General features: G+C 41.4%; 1 protein-coding gene across 1 annotated transcript in view; it reads right to left on the bottom strand.

Moving 5' to 3' along the window:
- LPCAT3 (lysophosphatidylcholine acyltransferase 3) overlaps positions 1-17,221 on the bottom strand; it is a 33,145-nt gene extending 15,924 nt beyond the window's left edge. The window contains exon 1 of the mRNA XM_069101585.1: positions 16,943-17,221. Coding sequence (XP_068957686.1) covers positions 16,943-17,096 — 154 coding nt within the window. The 5' untranslated portion in view covers positions 17,097-17,221. The remainder of the gene's footprint in view (positions 1-16,942) is intronic.
- Positions 17,222-19,200: the final 1,979 nt, after the last annotated feature.

The raw sequence follows: 19,200 nt of genomic DNA, 5'->3' as shown, positions 1-19,200 counted from the left end.
TTGCAGATGGATATTTTTTGGACATGGGCAACACGGGAATGTGTTTTACTTACCTATTACAAAGGTTTTCTGTTCTTTTGTTTTAAAATTCATTTGGGAGGAGAGGTGGAAAGAAAACAAATCTCTCATTTTTGGAGAACTACCAAATCCAACAGCTCTACCCTGTGGACGGGATTCCTTTGTGCTCAGCAGAGGAAAAAGCAAATTCTCCGGTAAGCGGTCCCTCCCTCTGGAGGATTATTAGCGTATGCTGGTTTTTTAAAAAAATTCTATTCAGCCACACTCAACTCTGTACTGTAATTATCTGACTGGGTATTCATTGTATATCCCTGCTCAGATGGTAAGCTCCTCTCTTCTTTTATTTTCATGCCCTTTTAATGACTTACTAGCACCTTCAGCGTTTCTTAGTACTTAAATAAAAGAGAACTGCCTAGTGGGTTTATGCCATTTCCCCCCCTCATTAAATCAACAAAAAAAGAAAGAAACAGAGAAAAGATTCCTTCAAAATTTTACACATTCTTCTTTCCTAAGGACACTGCCATCTGTATAAACTACTTAAAAGAAAAGTCACACACAGAAAAAAATATAATCAACCCCAAAAGACACAGGTAGGTAACTTAGAAGTAATTTATGAAGACTTATGTGAACTGTTTTCCCCATGTATCTGTCATGAATTAAAGCTTATTTACTTCCCCTTCAGTCTCACCTGCGTGCTATTACCAAAGCTATCCTGATAGTGCAGCCCCTGCAGAACACTGCTCCACTCAGTCTTCCATTACCTAAGCAGGCAGAACCTAATCAGATTTTCAAACAAAGGGAAAACTGGGTTTGTAAAATGTAAGCTAATTAATCTGACAACTTCAATTACTGAAAAAATTCTAGAACATATTACTTAAAGGCATGGCAACTAAAAATCTAGAGAAGATAGCTTTACCTTATTGCCTTTTCTGACAAGAGTTCTAAACTGGTAGGTCAGAAGAATGCGGTGTATGCTTGCCCTAGATTTTAGCAACAAATTTGGCACAAAATCTCTTGGTGGAAAAGACAGAGATGTGGATTAGATGATAGTACAATTAGATAACATTTACAACTGGTTAAATGGCTGAAGTCTGGACCAAAAGAATCTGGTCCTTAATGTTAACCTGAAAGGAGGTCTTCTGTGGAGTGCCATAGGAATCTGGATAAAGAACACACTTACCATATTTGCAGATGACACAAAACTAGAAAGGACAGCTAAAATATTGGAAGTCAGATTCAGGATACAAAAAAAGATATTTTCAGCTGGGGTACTGAATTGAATTTACTAAGATTAAATTCAATAGGAATAAATTTAAATTCCTACATGTAAGTTTAAAAAAATCAGCTTCCCAAGTCTAAGATGGGCCAAGCATGGTCATACATCTGAAAAACTTCTAGGGGATTGAGTGGACTGTAACCTTAAAATTGGAATTAATAGTAAAAAAGAAAATGGGAATGTGTGATCTAGGGATGAGAAGACTTGGGAAAGGTAGCTATCTTTAAATATGTGAAAGGCTACCATTTTGAAAAAGGACTAGATTTATTCTGCTTACCTCTGAGAACTGAACTAAGAACAGTGGAAAAAAAATTTTTTAAGAGGCAGATTTAAGCTTGCTGTAAAGAAAAAACCTGCTAACAGTCAGAATATCGCCAAGTGAATGGGTTGTCTTGGGAAGTAGTGGGTTCCTCCTCAAGCCAAGGTTGGATGACCATTTGTTTGGTTTGTTGTAAAGAGGAATTCTTAGCTAAATGTTGAACTAGAGGAGTACTGAGGTCCCACACGACTTCTAAGAGCTGAAACTTTAAAATTCTACCCTCTGACCTCCGTATCCTTCCACCTTCCCCCACTCACTAAACCTACTCTTTCATCTTTAATTTTAACTTTTGCTTCCTCAACCCATGTCTCCCCTCTAGCTTCCATACTCAGTCTTGACCCCAATGGTTTGCTACTTAAATCTTTCGGGTTGAAAGTAACCTTTGACACCATCTGGTCCAACCTAGACTCATACAACAATCCCAGCTGCATCATCCTTGACGAAGGGTCACCCTTCTTTCTGCTAGGACAGGTTTTTTCATGTTAGAAAGGCTTCCAAGTATGGTCTCAATCACTGTCTGCTTTCTAAGGACCAGTTTAACTCAGTACTTAGAGAGGCTCAACATTACTAAGCTTGTCACTAGGCAATGAAGTTTTGATCACGGTGTCCCACGAAACAACAAAAAATACAAAATGGCCTTAGTCCTATGCAATGATGCTCTTCTTTTTCTCTACTAACAGGGACAGAGTGGAAGAAAAAGGGGAAAAAGTTTACTAAGTCTCACAGTCTTCCTTCTAAACCTTCCCAGTGCTTATCTATCACAATGTTCTAAAATGCACACAGTAGGTACATAATGTCTTGTCAAATGAGGGAATACACAAAGCCTTGGCTTAAGTCAAACCGCTCTACTCACTTTCTCCAAAATATTTCTTCAATAAGACCCTACGTAATCTACCTTAAACTTCCGTGGCTACTTGTGACAGTATCTATGTGATCTGTCACTGTGATCTATGTGAATGTCACAGTATCTGTGACAATATGGACATACAAAATGAGAGGCCTGGAACAGGTGATCTGTAAGGCTCCTTATAACTCAGAAATCCTATGATCAGAGAGAAGCAGTGTAGCATAGGAGAGGATTAGACTTGGAGTCCAGAAAGCAAGTCACTTAATCTCTAGGAGCCCCAATTTCTTTATCTGTAAAATGGAGATAATAATACCTATTGATAGTATTTACCTCTCAGTATTACTGTAAGGCTAAGAGTTAAGATGAGATATGGAGCACATTACAAACTTGAAAGGGATATGAATGTTAGCTCTCATCATCCCAACAGGAAATAAGTCTGAAAATATAGGCCAGGAGTCAAATCTTGGAGGGATTAAAATGCTAGGCTGAGTGCTTTCTTTCAGAGCACATTTACTAAAACTGCAATGTACAGAAAAGATAAACAAAGTCATTGTGCAAAAGAAGACTGGCAAAATTGTAAAATGTTTCATTATTAAAAATTTTTTTTGGATTGCATATAAATTTAAAACTTTGCATAAACAAAGTTAATGTAAATGCCCTGAATAGATTAAAAGATATGGAATAGGAAACTATCAACAACCAACCATATGAAAGCATGTGCCAAATCACTATGAGAAAGGCATATTAAAACAACTCTGAAGTTTTACCTCATGCCCAGGAAATTGGCAAAGATGAGAAAAAACCCAGAAAGTCAGTGATGGAGTGACAGCAATAGGAAGACAGGAACACTAATCCACTGTCACAAAGCTATGAACTGGTCTGACCATTTGGGAGACCAATTTGGAATGGTGTCAGAGAAGTGACTGAACTATTCAGACCCTCTAATCCAAATAATTCAAGGAAGTCAAAGCTAAAAGAAAGGTCTCACATGCCTAAATCTTCATAGTGGCACTTGTTTTTTGGTGGTAGCAAAGAACTGGAAACAAGTTGATGCCCATTTTAGTGGGGAATGGTTGAGTAGTGGGAGCCAGCCACTGGCTGGCTATGGGAAGAGGTTTGGATCTGGGTTTGAATAACTATTTCCAATGTGTGCTACCTGTGAAACCTCACCCAAATCTCAACTTCCCCTGGCCTTCACTATCCTTATTTCTAACATAATGGACTAGATGGTTTTGAGATAACTTCCAGCTCTTGATCTGTGATCTTATGTGGGCAACAGATTATAGTGAAGCAGAAAAATGCTAAGTACCAAGAATTCAGCAAAACATGAGATTTATATGAATTGATATAATAGAGTTAATAAGTAGAACCACAAGAATGTATGCAGTAATTACAATGACGTAAACAAAAAGGACACTGAAAAAGGAAGCTAAACTCTGAATCACTGAAAAACAGAAACAATGATGGGAGCTACCACCCTTCTGTCACCCAAGAGGTGGGAGCTACAAAGGTAGGATGTGGCCTTCCCTGCTAGAAGGAGTCAGTGGGTCACTTGTTTTTGTTTCATGGTTCTGCTTTTCAGAGCACGTAGATATATATGGTATAGAAATTACTGCAATGTAAAAAACAAAAGGCATCAACAAAACTAAATTTTTAAAAATGCCAGGCTGAGTTTGCATTTTATTTCAGAACTTGGGCTCTTGCCCTTTTTTGGTGTTGGGCACAAAGTCTGGCGAGAGCTATGTTCCTGAAAACAATTTGGAGTGATACAAAAGAAGAATGTTTTCTCTCTTCTCAGAATAATGTTTTTTTAGGGGCGGCCAGGTAGCACAGCAAGTAAGAGCACTGGCTCCAGTGTTGAGAAGACCTGGAGATCGAATCCCGGGCTCAGACACTTAGCACCCACCCAGAAACACCTGGCCGTGTAACCTTGAGCAAGTTACTTAACCCCAATTGCTTAGGGGCGGCCAGGTGGCTCAGCGAGTAAGAGCACCGGCTCCAGTGTCGGGATGACCTGGATCAAATCCGGGCTCAGATGCTCAGCACCACACCCAGAAATAATAATAACTGGCCGTGTAACCTTGAGCAAGTTACTTAACCCCAATTGCTTAAAAAAATTAAAAAAAAAAAAAGAATGTTTTTTTTAATTGCTTAAAAACACATAGGGTTACAAAAGAAATGAATTATATTGAAATAAAAAGGTAATTTATTCCCATCACTGTTCACAGACCTGCCTGAAATCTATGGACCCAGGCTAAACACCGCTATTGTGGAGGGAATAGAGGAACACACACAAACTTTTTGAACAAGGGAGTGATATGGTCAGACCTATTTCTTAGGAATATTAATTTGGCAGTTGTGTGGGCGATGGATTAAAAAACACAGACTGGAAGCAAGGAGATGAATTACAGGTTACTGAAAAAACTATTGCAATAGTCCAGCTGAGAGATTATAGAGGTGATTTAGGGTGGTGGCTATGACTGGAGAGAAAGGGGACAGATATTAGAGATATTGTGGAGGTAGAAATGCTATGATTTGACAACTGCCTAGATATCAATGGAGGGGCTATGAGGGAGAGGGAATCATTAGGACAACTTAAATTGTGAACCTGACTGACTGGAAGGATGGTAGAGAATGTTTGAAGGGGAGGGGGATGAATTTAGAGTGGAAGAAAACAAGTTTTATTTTGGACTTGGTGAATTGGAGATACCAACAGGACATCTGGATGGATGTCTAGCAGGCACTTGAGAGTTTGTTGAGTTGGTTTCTTCCCTTGCACTGTCTTGCTCTCACATCTACCCTTGGTTTATCTAAATCTTAACTCCAATTTTTCTGGGAAGTCTTCATTGGCCATACTCCTGAAACTGATGATGTAATTTTTGTCTCTGTATCACCAAGGTATTGTTCTAGAATTGTACCCTGGACATTGCAAGCACTCGATCAGTGATTATTGATTGAACTCCTAAATCACTAATTGTTCTAGTTTGATAACTTAGTACAAATTTTCAAATGTGTTATCTTAGTTCCAAAAGCAGACTATAAGCTTTTTAGTATTATGGAAATTCTTGTGCTATGAGTTTAATAGATAATTATTGCTTGAATGATATAAATGTAGACTGGAGAATGGGATGATTTCGTACTTTTTTTTTTTTAAAAGCAAACAAAATTTAAACAAAAAAACAACAAACCAACAACCCCAAACTCTCTCCTGGGTCAAAAACTCGAGTCTCTCTCCTGTACTAAATGCACACACACACACCTGACTAACTGAGATGCTATAAACCTGAAAGCACCAGATAAATGTTAGCTCTGAATATTCTTCTCTTATCTTCATATACCCAATGCTCTAGACTAGAGTAAAAAAAAAAAAGATAGCTCAATCCTCTTTCCTTTCATTGTAGAGACTAGAAGCAGACTGCTGCATAGAGAAAACTTTGGTGATGTGTTGGTTAGTTTTGCTGAGGTACTTTTCCCTCCCTCCCTCTCCTTTGTTTTAGAAAATTTTTTTTATTGATAGCTCTTGCTTTTACATCGTATAGATTTCCTCCTCTATCTCTTCCTCTCTCCCTCAGAGAACCATCCCATAAAACAAGAGGTTTTTTTTTAAGAACAAAGAAAAGGAAGAAAAGAGGAAAAAAAAATCAGCAAAACTGATCAATACTTAATAAACCCAAAGAATCCAGCTTCTGGAATAAGAACTCACTATTTGAACAAAAACTGCTGAGAAAACTGAGGAACAGTATGGCAGAAACTAGACACTGACCAACCTCTTACACCATATACCAAGATAAAGTAAAAATGGGTACACAATTGAAATATAAAAGCTGATACAAGCAGACCAGGAGAGCAAGGAATAGTTTGCCTGTTGGAGTTATGGAGAAGAGAAGAATTTATGACCAAACAAGAGATAGAGAACATTATGAAATGCAAAATGGATGATTTTGATTAAATTCTAAAGTTTTTGCATAAACAAAGGCAATGCAACCAAGATTAGAAGAGAAGCAGAAAGTTGGGAAAGAATTTTTACAGCCAGTGTCTCAGAGGCCTCATTTCTCAAATATATAGAGAACTGAGTCAAATTTATAAGAATACAAGTTATTCTGCAACTGATAAATGGTCAAAGGATACGAATAGGCAGTTTTCAGAGGAAGAAATTGAAGCTATCTATATAGCCATATGAAAAAATGTTCTAAATCACTACTGATTTAGAGAAATGCAAATCAAAACAATTCTGAGGCACGACATCAAACCTATCAGATTGCCTAATATGACAAAAGAGAAAAATGATAAATTCTGGAGAAAATGTGGGAAAACTGGAACACTAATGCATTATTGGTGGAGTTATGAACTGATCTAATCATTCTGGAGAGCAATTTGGAACTATGCCCGAAGGGCTATAAAAATGTGCATGCCCTTTGATTCAGGAATACCACATCTACGTCTGTATCTCAAAGAGATCATCAAAATGGGGAAAGGACCCATGTGTACAAAAATATTTATAGCCACTTTTTCTGTGGTGGCAAAGAACTGGAAACTGAGGGGGATGCCCATCAACGGGGGAAGGTTGCTGAACAAGGTGTGGCATATGAATGTAATGGAATACTACTGTGCTATAAGAAATGAGGAGCAGGCAGACTTCAGAAAAACCTGGAAAGACTGAATGCTGAGTGAAGTGAGCAAAACCAGGAGAACATTGTACACATTAATAGCCACACTGTGTGAGGACTAACTTTGATAGACTTAGCTCCTCTCAGCAAAGCAAGGATCTAAGCCAACTCCGAAAGACTCAGGATGGAAAATGCCATCCACATCCAGAGAAAGGACTACGGAGTCTGAATGCAGAGGGAAGCACACTCTTTGCTCTCCTTTTTTGGTTTTGTTTTGTTTCTTCTTTCTTGTGGTTCCTCCCATTGGTTCTAATTCTTCTTTACAACCTGACTAATGAGAAAATTAGTTTAATATGAATGTGTATGGAGAGCCTATATCAGATTGTACACTCTCTTGGGGAGGGAGGCAGAGAAAATTTAAAACTCAAAATCTTAGGGAAGTGAATGTGAAAATGAAAAATAAATGAATAAAAAAAACCTGATCAATACCTCCCCTCCCTTCTTAAAAACCTTTATTATGAGATCACTGGATGGGTGGAAGTTAAGGGATAGATTAAGAAATGAATATGACAAAAATACAACAGTATTAACAAAAATTCTTTAATCCAGAGCCCCCAAACGTCTGTAGTTTACCCTGGCATTCAAACCACCTTGTTTCAGATTTTTCTGGATCTTGTACCTTAGAGTATGCTCCTAGCTATGCCTTCCATTTACAGGATATGAACAGAATAGTGTTATGCCCACGTCACAAAAGCACAGATTTAGAGCTGGAAAAGATTATCAAGGCCATCTACTCCAACCCCTTCATTTGGCAAATAAGGAATATAAACACTAGAGAGGTTGAGTAATGTGCCTAAGCTCATGCAAGTAACTGGCAGAGATGGGATTTGAACCTGGGTCTCTTACCCCAGCTGCATTCACCACACTGCCTCTGGGGTTTCTGAGTTTACAATTCTATTATGCAAGAAATCTGAAACCAAAAAGGCCATAAAATGTTAGTACCACTTCCCTATATATGGTATACAAGAAAACCAGAGCTTTGTCCATAAGGACATTGACACCCCCACCTTCCACAATCTGGAAGGGACTAGGCTGTGTAGAGATCTAAATGCCAAACAGGAGTTTCCATTAGATCCTTAAGGAAACTGAGAGCCCCTGCAACATGCTGAGTTGTGGGGGATGGGAAAGGGAGATCAGAGCTGCAATTTAGGAAAATTATTCTTCACAAGTGTGTGGAGGATGAATTGGAGTGGGGAAGAGACTGGATGCACAGGCCAAATAGGAATCTATTATATTTAGATGTACATAAAACCAACTCTGTTAATTGTTTTATTTACTTCCATAAAGAAACAGCTGTGTTAAACTTCCACTTAGCTGCAATTTTCCTATGGTCTGGTTTCATTTATAGCAAGAATTCCATGACTGATATGACCCAGCTGCTCCAGTAGTATAAACACCTGTCGACTGGTTAAGGATCTCACATACAGAGCACTAATAGCCAGGCTAATGTTCACACACTGTCTAAGAACTGCTTGTCTCTTGGTACTCTCTGACCCGGTCTCTTCCATTCTGCCAGCATCACTGCAAAGGGGTCATTTTGTATTCTCATTGTTTCATTACGGTCAAAAAAATCATTACTAAGTGGGCAGCCTGCTGATAAGCCTCTCTGTACTTGGCCATGTTGGCCTCAGAAAGCAGACGATGCCAGAATCATAGTCTTTCCAGTAAGGCAGACCTGCTAGAGCTTATACCGGGTTGACACAGACTTTGAGAAATCAGACTTCCCTCCATGTCATGAGGAAGCACTAAAGGAAAACTTTCCAGCAGTCAAGTAGAGGAAAACTTTCTATCAGTCAGTAGATATGCATTTTTTTTTTCCAACCTACTTTCTGATTTATTTTGAAGGGATGTTTTTTTATTATAGGGCTGTTTGATGAAATGACTTGAAGATTTTAAAAGTTCTGTTGCTATGGATTTTATAAACATGCAGGGTACAGGAAAAAAGGAGTGGCTGGAAAAACAATGCTTGAACAGGAAGCTTCAGCCTGAAGAAACTTGTGGCTGTGAACATAAAGATGAAGAAATGCAGAAGTGATGCTTGCTATGTAACAAGTCTAGAAACCCTATTTACTTACATAATGTCAGGCGGGACTTGTAAATTTTTAAAATTGCTCTAAAAAACCTTTGGTACCATATAACAATCCCCTCATTTATTAGGTTCCTACCATGTGCAAGATGTTTTGGATAGAAAGACAAAATTATAGTCTTTGCTGTCATGGAAATTATGAGGAAGATGTGTGTGTGTGTGTGTGGGGTGTTAATGAAGAAAGGAGTAAAGTAAAAAATATCATCAATAAATATGCACTTATTAAGTGCCAATTATGTACTACGAACTGCTAAGTGCTAGGGATGAATTGGTAAGATCCAAACAGACCCAGCCCTCAAGGAGCTCACATTCTGTTTGAGGGAAACGTGCAATGCAGGTTTGTATACATACAAAACAGACACAAGATGAATTTTTTTTTAGGGTGAGGGGCACTAGCCTGAGAAGAGGGGGAACTGCAAAGAAAAGGCAGGGAGAGAATCAGGAGGAAAAGGCTCTAAGTGGATTCTTCTGATTCCAAGTTCATGTTCTTTCTCTCATATCATGCTGCCTCTCCATGTGACATTTCCTTGGATCTTCTAGGTCCCATGTGACAGGAACACCAACCCTTCCAATGGGATAAGTACTGAGGGAGAAAGAGCAGGCAGGGGAACAGCCAGTGTTCCTGCAGTGGAGCTGGAGGCACATGCAAGTTCATGAAGCAGCAACAAGGGCAGCTGCTGAGGTAGCTTTTGGAAGGGAAAGGGCAGAAAAAAAAACAGAAAAGGAGCTGGAGACACATACCCCTGGGGCATTTGTGGGTCAAGGTCAGGGTTTTTGGGGTTTCATGGCATTTGTCTACACCAGGAGCGGGGAACCTGCGGCCTTGAGGCCACATGTGGCCTGCTAGGTCCTCAAGTGTGGCCCTTTAACAGAAGTTTGGGTTCAGTGCACTTGAGGGCCTAGAGGGGCATTTGTAGCCTCAAAGCCACAGGTTTCCCATCCCTGGCCTGGAAGGTAAGAGCCAGTAATCTTGGTACTCAATGGTACTGTGGTAATGACCATGGGGATGGTCCAGAGACCTACTGAGGGCTGAGCAGTACACAAACATTTCAGGGAGAGACACAGTCCTGGCCAAAGCAGCTAAGGTGGCAGAAACCAATAAAGAATTGGTGCAAAAGCAGCTGAAAAGACCTCATGTGTACGTGAGACCCTGGAGACAAATTACATATAATAAAACAAGATAAAATAATGGAAAGTAGTAAAGGAGATGTATGAAAAATATGCTAAAAAATACACAAGAAGGGAGTGAACACTTTCAGCTGGGATGTGTGGTGAGAAATCAGGAAAGGCTGGTTCATGAGCTGAGCCTGGAAAGAAGGGAAGGGCTTTGAAAATGAGGAGGGAAGGCCTGAAGGCCTATGACCAAAGCTGGGATAGCAAGGAGTCTGTCAGGTTTGGCTGGAACACAGGATGTATAAAGAAGAATAATGTAAAATGAAGCTGCGAGCTTAGGCCAAAGGCAGATTGTTGTGGGTCTTTCAAGGGGCTGGTGTTTTGCCTGGGGGAAGCAGGGAGGTGATGTAGTTGTAGCTGAGTTTTAGGAAGATTACTTTGGTTAGTTGTGTGAAGTATGAATTGTAGGAATGTCTGAACAAATGGTGGTGTATTAGCATGACTGATTATTGTACCATAAGAAATAAAGAATATGACAAATGTAACTGATGAGGAATAAAAAAAGCAGTACCCAAAGAACCAAAGAATACATGATAACTATAATAATGTAAGTGAAGGTAACACTAAAAAAACCCACTCCAAACAGGATTCAAGTCAAATACAATGATGAATATTGGTTGATTAGATGACTGATGTTGAAACATCTACCTTCCTTTCAGAAAACAGGTGAAAGACCATTAAAGTAGAATGTCTGATGAAGGAGTAGACTGTCAAATCACAGTAGTGGTCATTTTTGCTTAACTGTTCCATTTGTTATGAGGGAGGGTACTATGGTGGGAATAATTCCTGGAAAATGAAATGTATAAATTTTTTAAAATAATTAATAATTACAAAAAGAGAATGATTTACAAAGGGGAGAGACTGGCATCTGGCAGCTATTGTAGAAGTCCAGACTAAAGGTGATAGAGACCCTGAAACAGGGTGGAGAAAGCAATTATTAGAGAAGTTAATTTGTATTGGTTCCAGTCCTCAAGAATTAAATACTTCCCTAGTAGCATTAAGTAGTTTGGAGAAGGCAGGGCGGATAGGGTGGTAAGCTAGGGTGTAACCTAAGGTTGAAGATTAGCAGGACTAACAGCAGAATGACAAAGGGACAAAGGGTGGAGGCCAATATTAGGCAAACTGATTAGCTCTAGGGTCCAGAAATTGAAGGAAAGAAAGGAAGTCAGGGCATGAAAAGTGAAAAATGGAGACTGGGTGACAATTTAAGGTTTAAGAGGGAATTACTAACAGGAGGTATGGAAAATTGGGAATCTGAAATTTCTGTGGAAAGAGTGAGAAGTCAGGAACTTGGAAACAGACCAGGTTAGCCTAAAGGTATTTCCTCTTCTATATTTATTTCGCTGAGGCAGAAAGCAGACACAGGTCATGGGATTTAGAGGTTGAAGAATTGGAAGGCTAGGATTTTTGAGGGCTAATCAACTTGACTACTGAGGCCACTAAGAGTGAGGGTAGTTTGGATTTGTTTCCTAAGGAGCATAACATGATTTCAGACCAAAGAAAACTGCAAGTAGTTGCTGGACATAAGAGCATTTCCTTTGATCTTAAAGGTCACTAATTTGTGTGATGTGAATTCAGGAAGCTCCAACTGCTGTCTCTGATGTTATCCATGCCAAACCACAGCTCCAGGCCAACAAAAGTGCTAGAGAAGGACCCCTGTGCTAAACCAGGTGACCATCTGCTACATTTTGGCCACGGCTCAGATGCAGAAGTTGGGAGGTGTCCACGTGCTAATTTCATAACAACAAAAGAACAGAAAGATTAAGGGGAAACAGTCTGGAAAGCATTTATCTCTAGATACCCCCTAACAACAGTCCAGACCAAAACTGTGTCGACATGAGTGAGTTTTAATCTGGCTGGAGCACTGGCCCTACTTCCAAAGTGCTATAAAAAGAATGTCTATGTGACTGTATATACAGAGTTCTGGACTTGGATTCAGAAACCTGTAGGCTTGAATCTGGCTGCCTTGGATATTTACTAGCTATGTGGTCATGTGCAAGTAAATCCCTCAGATGCTCAGTTTCCTTATTTGTAAAATGGGTATAAAAATAGTTGTACTACTCACCTCGTAGGGCTGCTGGAGGGAAAGTGCTCTGCAAACCTTAAAGGGCTATGGAAATGAGAGATATTTTTATTTCTATTGCACAGATGCATCAAGTAGAGTGGGGAGAGAACTGGCCTTGGCATCCAGAGGACCCGGGGTCAAGTCCAGCCTCTGCAATGGAATGGCGGGAGTTAACTCTCCATGTGGTTGTTTGCAGAGCAGTGACCTAACTTTCTGCACTAGTAGAGGGATTTGCTGGGAATTCCCTATTGAAATGAAATCCTACGTTTTAATCCTGCTCTGCTCCTTCTCAACCTCTCTGGAAAAGGCACTTTAAAGGTTTGTATAAATTTTATTAGGCACATTACACAACCAAGGAAATGGAGGTTCAAAGGCTTTAAAGGAGAGTAAGTTGTACAGCTTGGAGATCAGTCCAAAGTTCTTTCCCCTTTACTCCACTGTATCTTAACACACACGATAAATTAAAAATCAATTCACATGGAGAACTGTGACTCCTCTGAGATAAACGGGGTCATCCTATACCAGTGATTCTCAAACTTTCTGGTCTCAGGATCCCTTTAGAGTCTCAGAAATTATTGAGGACCCCCCCAACAGATAAAAAAGCTTTTGTTTATATGGGTTATATCTATCGATATTTACTGTGGAAATGAAAACATCTCAGTATTATTGTGAAAACAATTTTAAGCTCACAAATAACCTGAAAGGATTTCAAAGTCTCCTAGGAGTCCCTGGGCAACACTTCAAGGACTGCTGATTTAGACTCTTCAAATAAAGGTTGGGAATCCCTGATCTATACCAGTCAGGCATTAAGTGGCATTTTGTCTCATTGTTCTTCTCCCTCCTTTCCTGTACGACCATACACTCTTTGCCCCAAAAGATAACCAAGTGTCTTACGGCTGGAAGCCCCATATACCACGGCACCCTCCCTGGGCTTCCTGTTGGGCCATTTGTTTGGAACTAATATATACTGCATTATTCACAGAGAATTACATTACACCTATTCAAATAACTCTTCCTTCCTTCATAGGAATATCAATTAGATGTTAGGAAAATGGAAATAATTTTAAAATAATCCACAGTAAAATATGACTAATTTGTAGGCCTGACATTGCAAAAGGATTTTTTAAAGAGGTGCTCTGAACCCAAATTAATCTCTACATGGCAGATGGTGGTGTTGGTCTCCCCTTCTGATTGGGGGTGGTGGTAAGGGATACCAAAAAGTTGTTCATAATAAAAGGCTTTCAATTTTTTTCTTTGATACTGTATGAAAGAACAAAGTAAAAAACTTAGCACCATACTTTTAAAAGTTTTCTGATTGCGAGTCTACCCAATGGAAGCAAATATACATTATTTCCCAGTGCCTAGGGTGAAGGAAGGGCATCAGCACTTGGATCTGTGACCTTTCTCGTGTGCATAAACTCTGTGGCTTTGTGTTTTTTTTTCCCCACAAATAAAGAGGTCTGTTTCTGTACTAAAATTTTAATTGTATCACAAAATGGCTACTTGTTTACAAAAACAGTTTAATGTGGTATGAGTCTATGTGCATTAGTTAGCATTACTGACTGTCTAAGTAGCATTAAGAATGCCCTGTTTACTGGTTACTTCTAGGCCTAGCACACGAAACCGTGATATTGAGGACAAGGGTATATGCACGACTGAGGCAACATATGACTACCCAAGAACTTGGAACACTGTTGTGTTAAACATGCTGATTAATACTGTGGTGATGACTGAGAGTGAAAGGACAGGAGAGATAAGAATTGGCTCAGCAGCAGTAAGGACGATGTAAGAAACAGTTCAAAGTGATGGGAAAAAATTCATTGGGAAAATAGTAAATATCTGGAGTAAAGGAAAATGGTGTTATCTAAGTTATACTAAAAGATAATACTAATTTTTAGTCAAGGTCATCTGAAAATTAATTTATGTAACACCTATACTTTAGATTTTGAAAAATATGCTTTGCTACAACACTATTAACACCACTATCTATCAGTAATGTACTATTTCTAATTAGATTAGGTCCAAACTACTCAAGCTGGCATGAGAAGCCATGTACCATCTGGTTGTACCTTATCAAGCTCTCTATACCCTTTACACCCACACACCAGCCCATTCTAATCCAAGACTATTCATTCAGTTGCCCTCTTCTCATTCCTCTCAGCCAAAGATCTTAGCTGTTCTTCAAAGTCCCACCTTTTAAAGTAGTTAATCCAATCCTTATGTCCCTTCTCTGAATTTCTCTAGCAGATACTATTCCACAAAATTTATAATTTAATTACATTTTGCTTATATATTTCCCTAGTTTCACGTACACGTTTCATGTGCATAAATCTTGCTCCACTAAATAGACTATAAGCTTGTTAAGGACAGAAACTTTCTTATTCTATACACTTCTCAGCCTCTAGCACCGTCTTCCACTACAAGTGACACCTCACTGTGGCATGGAAGTTCTCCAAAAACGATGTCAGCAGAGACCAAGCTGTGGCTGTTTCTTCTAAGCTAGAAAGGCTACTACTGCCCTACCAGTTGAGGTCCAGCCCTAGCTAAGTTAGATTTCCAGAGGGCTGACCACTGGGTGATGATTTGTTTTGGTTAAAGCAATTCAAATGCTGTCTACAATCTGCTTTTATGAACAGCATCTACGCAAAAGCTTGGGTCTTTTGAAGTATGTATCTAGCATAAGAGCACTGGGACTCAGTTCAAATACCTGAGTTCAAATATAGCCTCAGATACTTCTACCTGTATGACCCCGGGGCAAGTTACTTTTTAACCTCTTAGCCTTATAAGGAAAAGGCAAACCACTCCCAGTAACTGCCAAGAAAACCCCAAAGACAGGATTGGCAAGATATGCTCCATGGAATCAGAAAGAGTGGGATGAGATTGAATATATCTAGCATATAGAAACCAGTAAATAGGGAATTCTTAATGCTGTGTAGACAGCTACTAATGATAACAAATAGCATGGTACAATAAAAAGAGTGCTGGACTTTGGTCAAAGGACCTGCATTCGGATTAATTTGGGCAAGTCATCAATTCTCAGTTTTATTCTCAATATGAAGGGCTTGGATTAGATGCCCTTTAAGGTCTAGTTTATCTTTTCATCCTATGCTAGTACACTATGGGAAAAGGGTCTTCAGTGGCCTCAACTATTTTAACAAAATGCTTAAGAACAAGAGATTGATGTGAAGGAGAAGAATGTTTTGTAATCATGCAGAAGGACCTAATGTTCATGGTAAAAGAAGGTAGTCATAACATAGCTTGTGAGTACAAGAATATACTGTGTCTTCAACATAGCTGTCCACATAGCATAACTGGTTTGATACTAGCTGTTTCTCAAGTATTGAGGTTCCATCTTCTGTACCCAGGCTTTAGCCAAGACAGTTCCCCCTTGTTTGGCACCATCTGCTTATGAAAATGCCTCGCTTCCTTCAAGGTCCACCAGCTCAGGTGCCCTTTCTCGGGCAAAGACTGCTCTGATCACTTCAGTTGTTAAGGTTCTTCTCCTGAAATTACCTCCAGTCTACTTATCTGAGTACACATCTTATTCCTCTCCACACAGAAGAATGCAGATAGAAGCTGAAGGGGGCCAAGTGTTCTGATGGCTTTCTTTCTTTTACCTCTTATAAAGCAGCTAGCAATTCAATTCAATAGATATTTATTAAGCTCCTACTATATATGCCAATTGCTGGGGATACAAAAGGAGGCAAAAGAGTCCTTGACCTCAAGGAACTTATAATCTAATGGAGGAGACAACATGCAAACATACATAAAGCAAGCTATATATAAGACAAACAGAAAATAATAAAACGAGGGAAGGCACTGCAATTAAGAGGTTGGGAAGGCTTCCTGTAGGAGGTGGGGTTTCAGTTGGGGCTTACAGGAAGCCAGGGAGGTCCTGTCTTGGGGACTGTGGGTGCCTGGTCTGTAGAATCGGGCTGAACAGGAAGGGAGGACAATAGAGAAGTGAGATAGATACCCAAGGGCTCTGCACGAACACCCAAGGGAAGATGGGGCCAGGAGGATCATAAGCTAGTGGCACCATCGGACCGAGCTAGGACACACATGTAGAGAGGCACAGCCCCGAACAGGGTTAAGGCAAGGGTGTAAGGAGGCTTGTAGGGAACAGATGCTGCAGGGAACAGGTGAGGTGGGACAAGGCATGGAGTGGGAGAGGACATCAGGAGAGTGCGAAGGATGGGGTGCAGGGGTCCTAAGGGGCACGGCCAACAAGCCAACCTAAAGGAGGTTGAGTGTGTGTGTGGGTCTGTGTGTGCGCGCGTGTCTGAGTATAGCAGGGCTGGGGGGGGGAGGCGGGGGGTATTTGTGCTCCGGAAGTGGCTGGTGTGAATTTTGGGGAGGGAGGGAAGAAGATCGGGGGTGTGGGGCCTCATGTGTCCCACCGGACAATGCCCCGGAGGAAGGACAGTGAGGATGAGGACCTGGAAGGTGTGTCCCTCTTCGTCGGGAGGGGAGGGAAGGGAGACCCCTTACCTAGGAAGATGGAGATGATGAGTCGCAATGCCTGTTCGGAGGCACCAAGGTACGCCGACAACTTCCCAAGCCAGTGTGCCTCGACCCCAGCGTGAAGGACCCCGGCCACTAGCTTGGCTGCCGTCTCTGCTTCCTGATCAGCTGCCGTCGCCATCTTAACTCCGGGCGCCCCCGTGGGACGCCCCCCACCCCAATCCACGCGCCACGCTTGTGGGCAAGGCGCAACAGCTTCACCTCAACTCTAGCCTGAAGCCCGCCCACAGCGTGGACATTGGCTGTCAGCCCGCCCAGCCGGAAGATATGCGAGTTTTTATTGGCCTATACGAATGAGGGGGCGGGGCTTGGTGAAGCTCGGAGGGAAGAGGGCGGTGTTTGGCGTTTGTAAGGCAAAGGTGACTCCAACCAGACCGTCAATGCGGTAGGCCAGGGGGAAGAGGGCGGGGCTTAGAAGCGGGAACTAGAATTCCCATTGGAGGATTCCCAAACCGGCTGAGAAGTGATTTTACGATTCTATTCCAACTGGTTCGAGGAGGAGTCCCAAAGAAAGGGTGGGTCTGACCGACTCATTCTCTGTCCTGCAATTGGCTGAAATCCGAGCAGGCGAGAGTCGGGGAAGGGAGGGGCCATCAATTCTAGGGAGAGAAGGTTACTCTGGGTCGTTTAAGTGATGGGGTTACTGGGGCACACAAGTCGAGAGGGCGGAAAAAGCGCTTGTTGCCGTCTCGCTTGCGCCGCCTAATGGGCACCCTGTGCCTCACTCTCCTTTGAAACGCATACCCAGAAAAAAAGAACGCCCCCCGAAATGATTTCACCTTTGGAAATGCCCACCCACACGCCCCCCCCCCCAACCTCGTGGCAGGTCTCCTAAGCGAGGCTGGAGCTGGAAAGAACTAGCGCACTGTAGTGGTTAGTGCTGCGGGCTCTGAGCCAGTAAGACCTTCCCTCCAAACCTGCCTCGGGCACTCGCCCGCTCGCCTGTGACCCTGGGCCACCTGCAAGCATTCATGAAGCGCCTACTGCGTGCACAGCGCTGTGCTCAGCGCCGCAGATACCGTACCTAGGTCGGAAAATCCCGACCCTCAAAGAGCTTGCACTTTAGTGAAGTCAGCGTGATATAAGCAGGGATGATACAGGCCAGAATGGTGAAGGCAAGACAAATCATGGATCATCTCTGGGGGGTCATCTCAGAGTTAAGGAGGAATCAGGAAGGGGGGCAGCGAAAGTGCCGGGGAGGTGGGGAACTGCGTGTCTTATAGCAACAACAAGGAGTTAGGAATCGCTGAATTAGAGAGTGGTGTGTGCAGGGGGAGTAAGGTGTAAGAAGACTGACACCGTGCCTCAGTTTCCTCATTGGTAAAATGAGGTAGTGGGAGGCCATGGCCTCTAATTCTTCCCCCACCCCATACCCGATACCTGTTTTGATCCCCTGCTGTGAGTCCCCTAGATACGAGCCATTGTCCAGCCTTGTTTCAGGGGGGTTTTCCCCGGCGTTATAGTACGGAGCCAGAGAGTTGGAGAAAAGCCCGATTTTCCCTCCTTGAAGTCAGGTCGCCCCTAGGATGAATCCCAGCCCTGGGTGAGTTCCCAGCAGGAGTCACTCTCCAGGATCCGAGGCCTCTGGGCCCTGGGAGACGTCACTTACCGGGGTAACACAGAACCACCAGGGCTCATCGTCCTCATTATGATTTATATAAGTGCTTAAGTGGTATTAATTTTTTTCTTTTGATAGTTTTAATAAGAATTATCTACAAAATTCCCGAAATTCTTCATTTTACTTTATACAGTAAGAGTCTAGATTTAACCCCAGTGTACCCAAAGATCAGATTCTCTACAAACCTTCAGCTATTTTTATGTCCAATGAGCTTTAAATTTTTAAAAAATTTTATATTCAGTTCTGAATTCTCTCCCTCTACCATTCCCCTCCCTAGGCCCACTGAGAAGTCTAGAAAGGCAAAACCCATTATAAATAGGTATAATCATGCAAAACAAATTCCTGCATCCACTGTCCCAAAAAAGAAAATATGCTTCATTTTTGTCGTCTGAGTCCATCAACCGACTATCTGGAGGTGAATAACAATTCATCCTGAGTTCTTTGGAATTGTGGTTGGCTATTATGTTGATCAGAGCTACTAAGTCTTTCAAAATTCATTATCTTTACAATATTGTTATTGTATAAATTGTTTTCCTGGTTCTGTCCACTCCATTTTGCTTTAGTTCATACAAATCTTCCCAGGTTCCTTTGAAACCATCCCCCTTTT

Source organism: Petaurus breviceps, unplaced genomic scaffold (assembly GCF_028583685.1).
Source record: "Petaurus breviceps papuanus isolate PSGF00001 unplaced genomic scaffold, PetGlider_PUasm1.0 470, whole genome shotgun sequence".
NCBI classification, from domain to species: Eukaryota; Metazoa; Chordata; class Mammalia; order Diprotodontia; family Petauridae; genus Petaurus; species Petaurus breviceps.
Note: the sequence above shows the minus strand (reverse complement) of the source record. Positions and strands in the feature narration are given on the sequence as shown.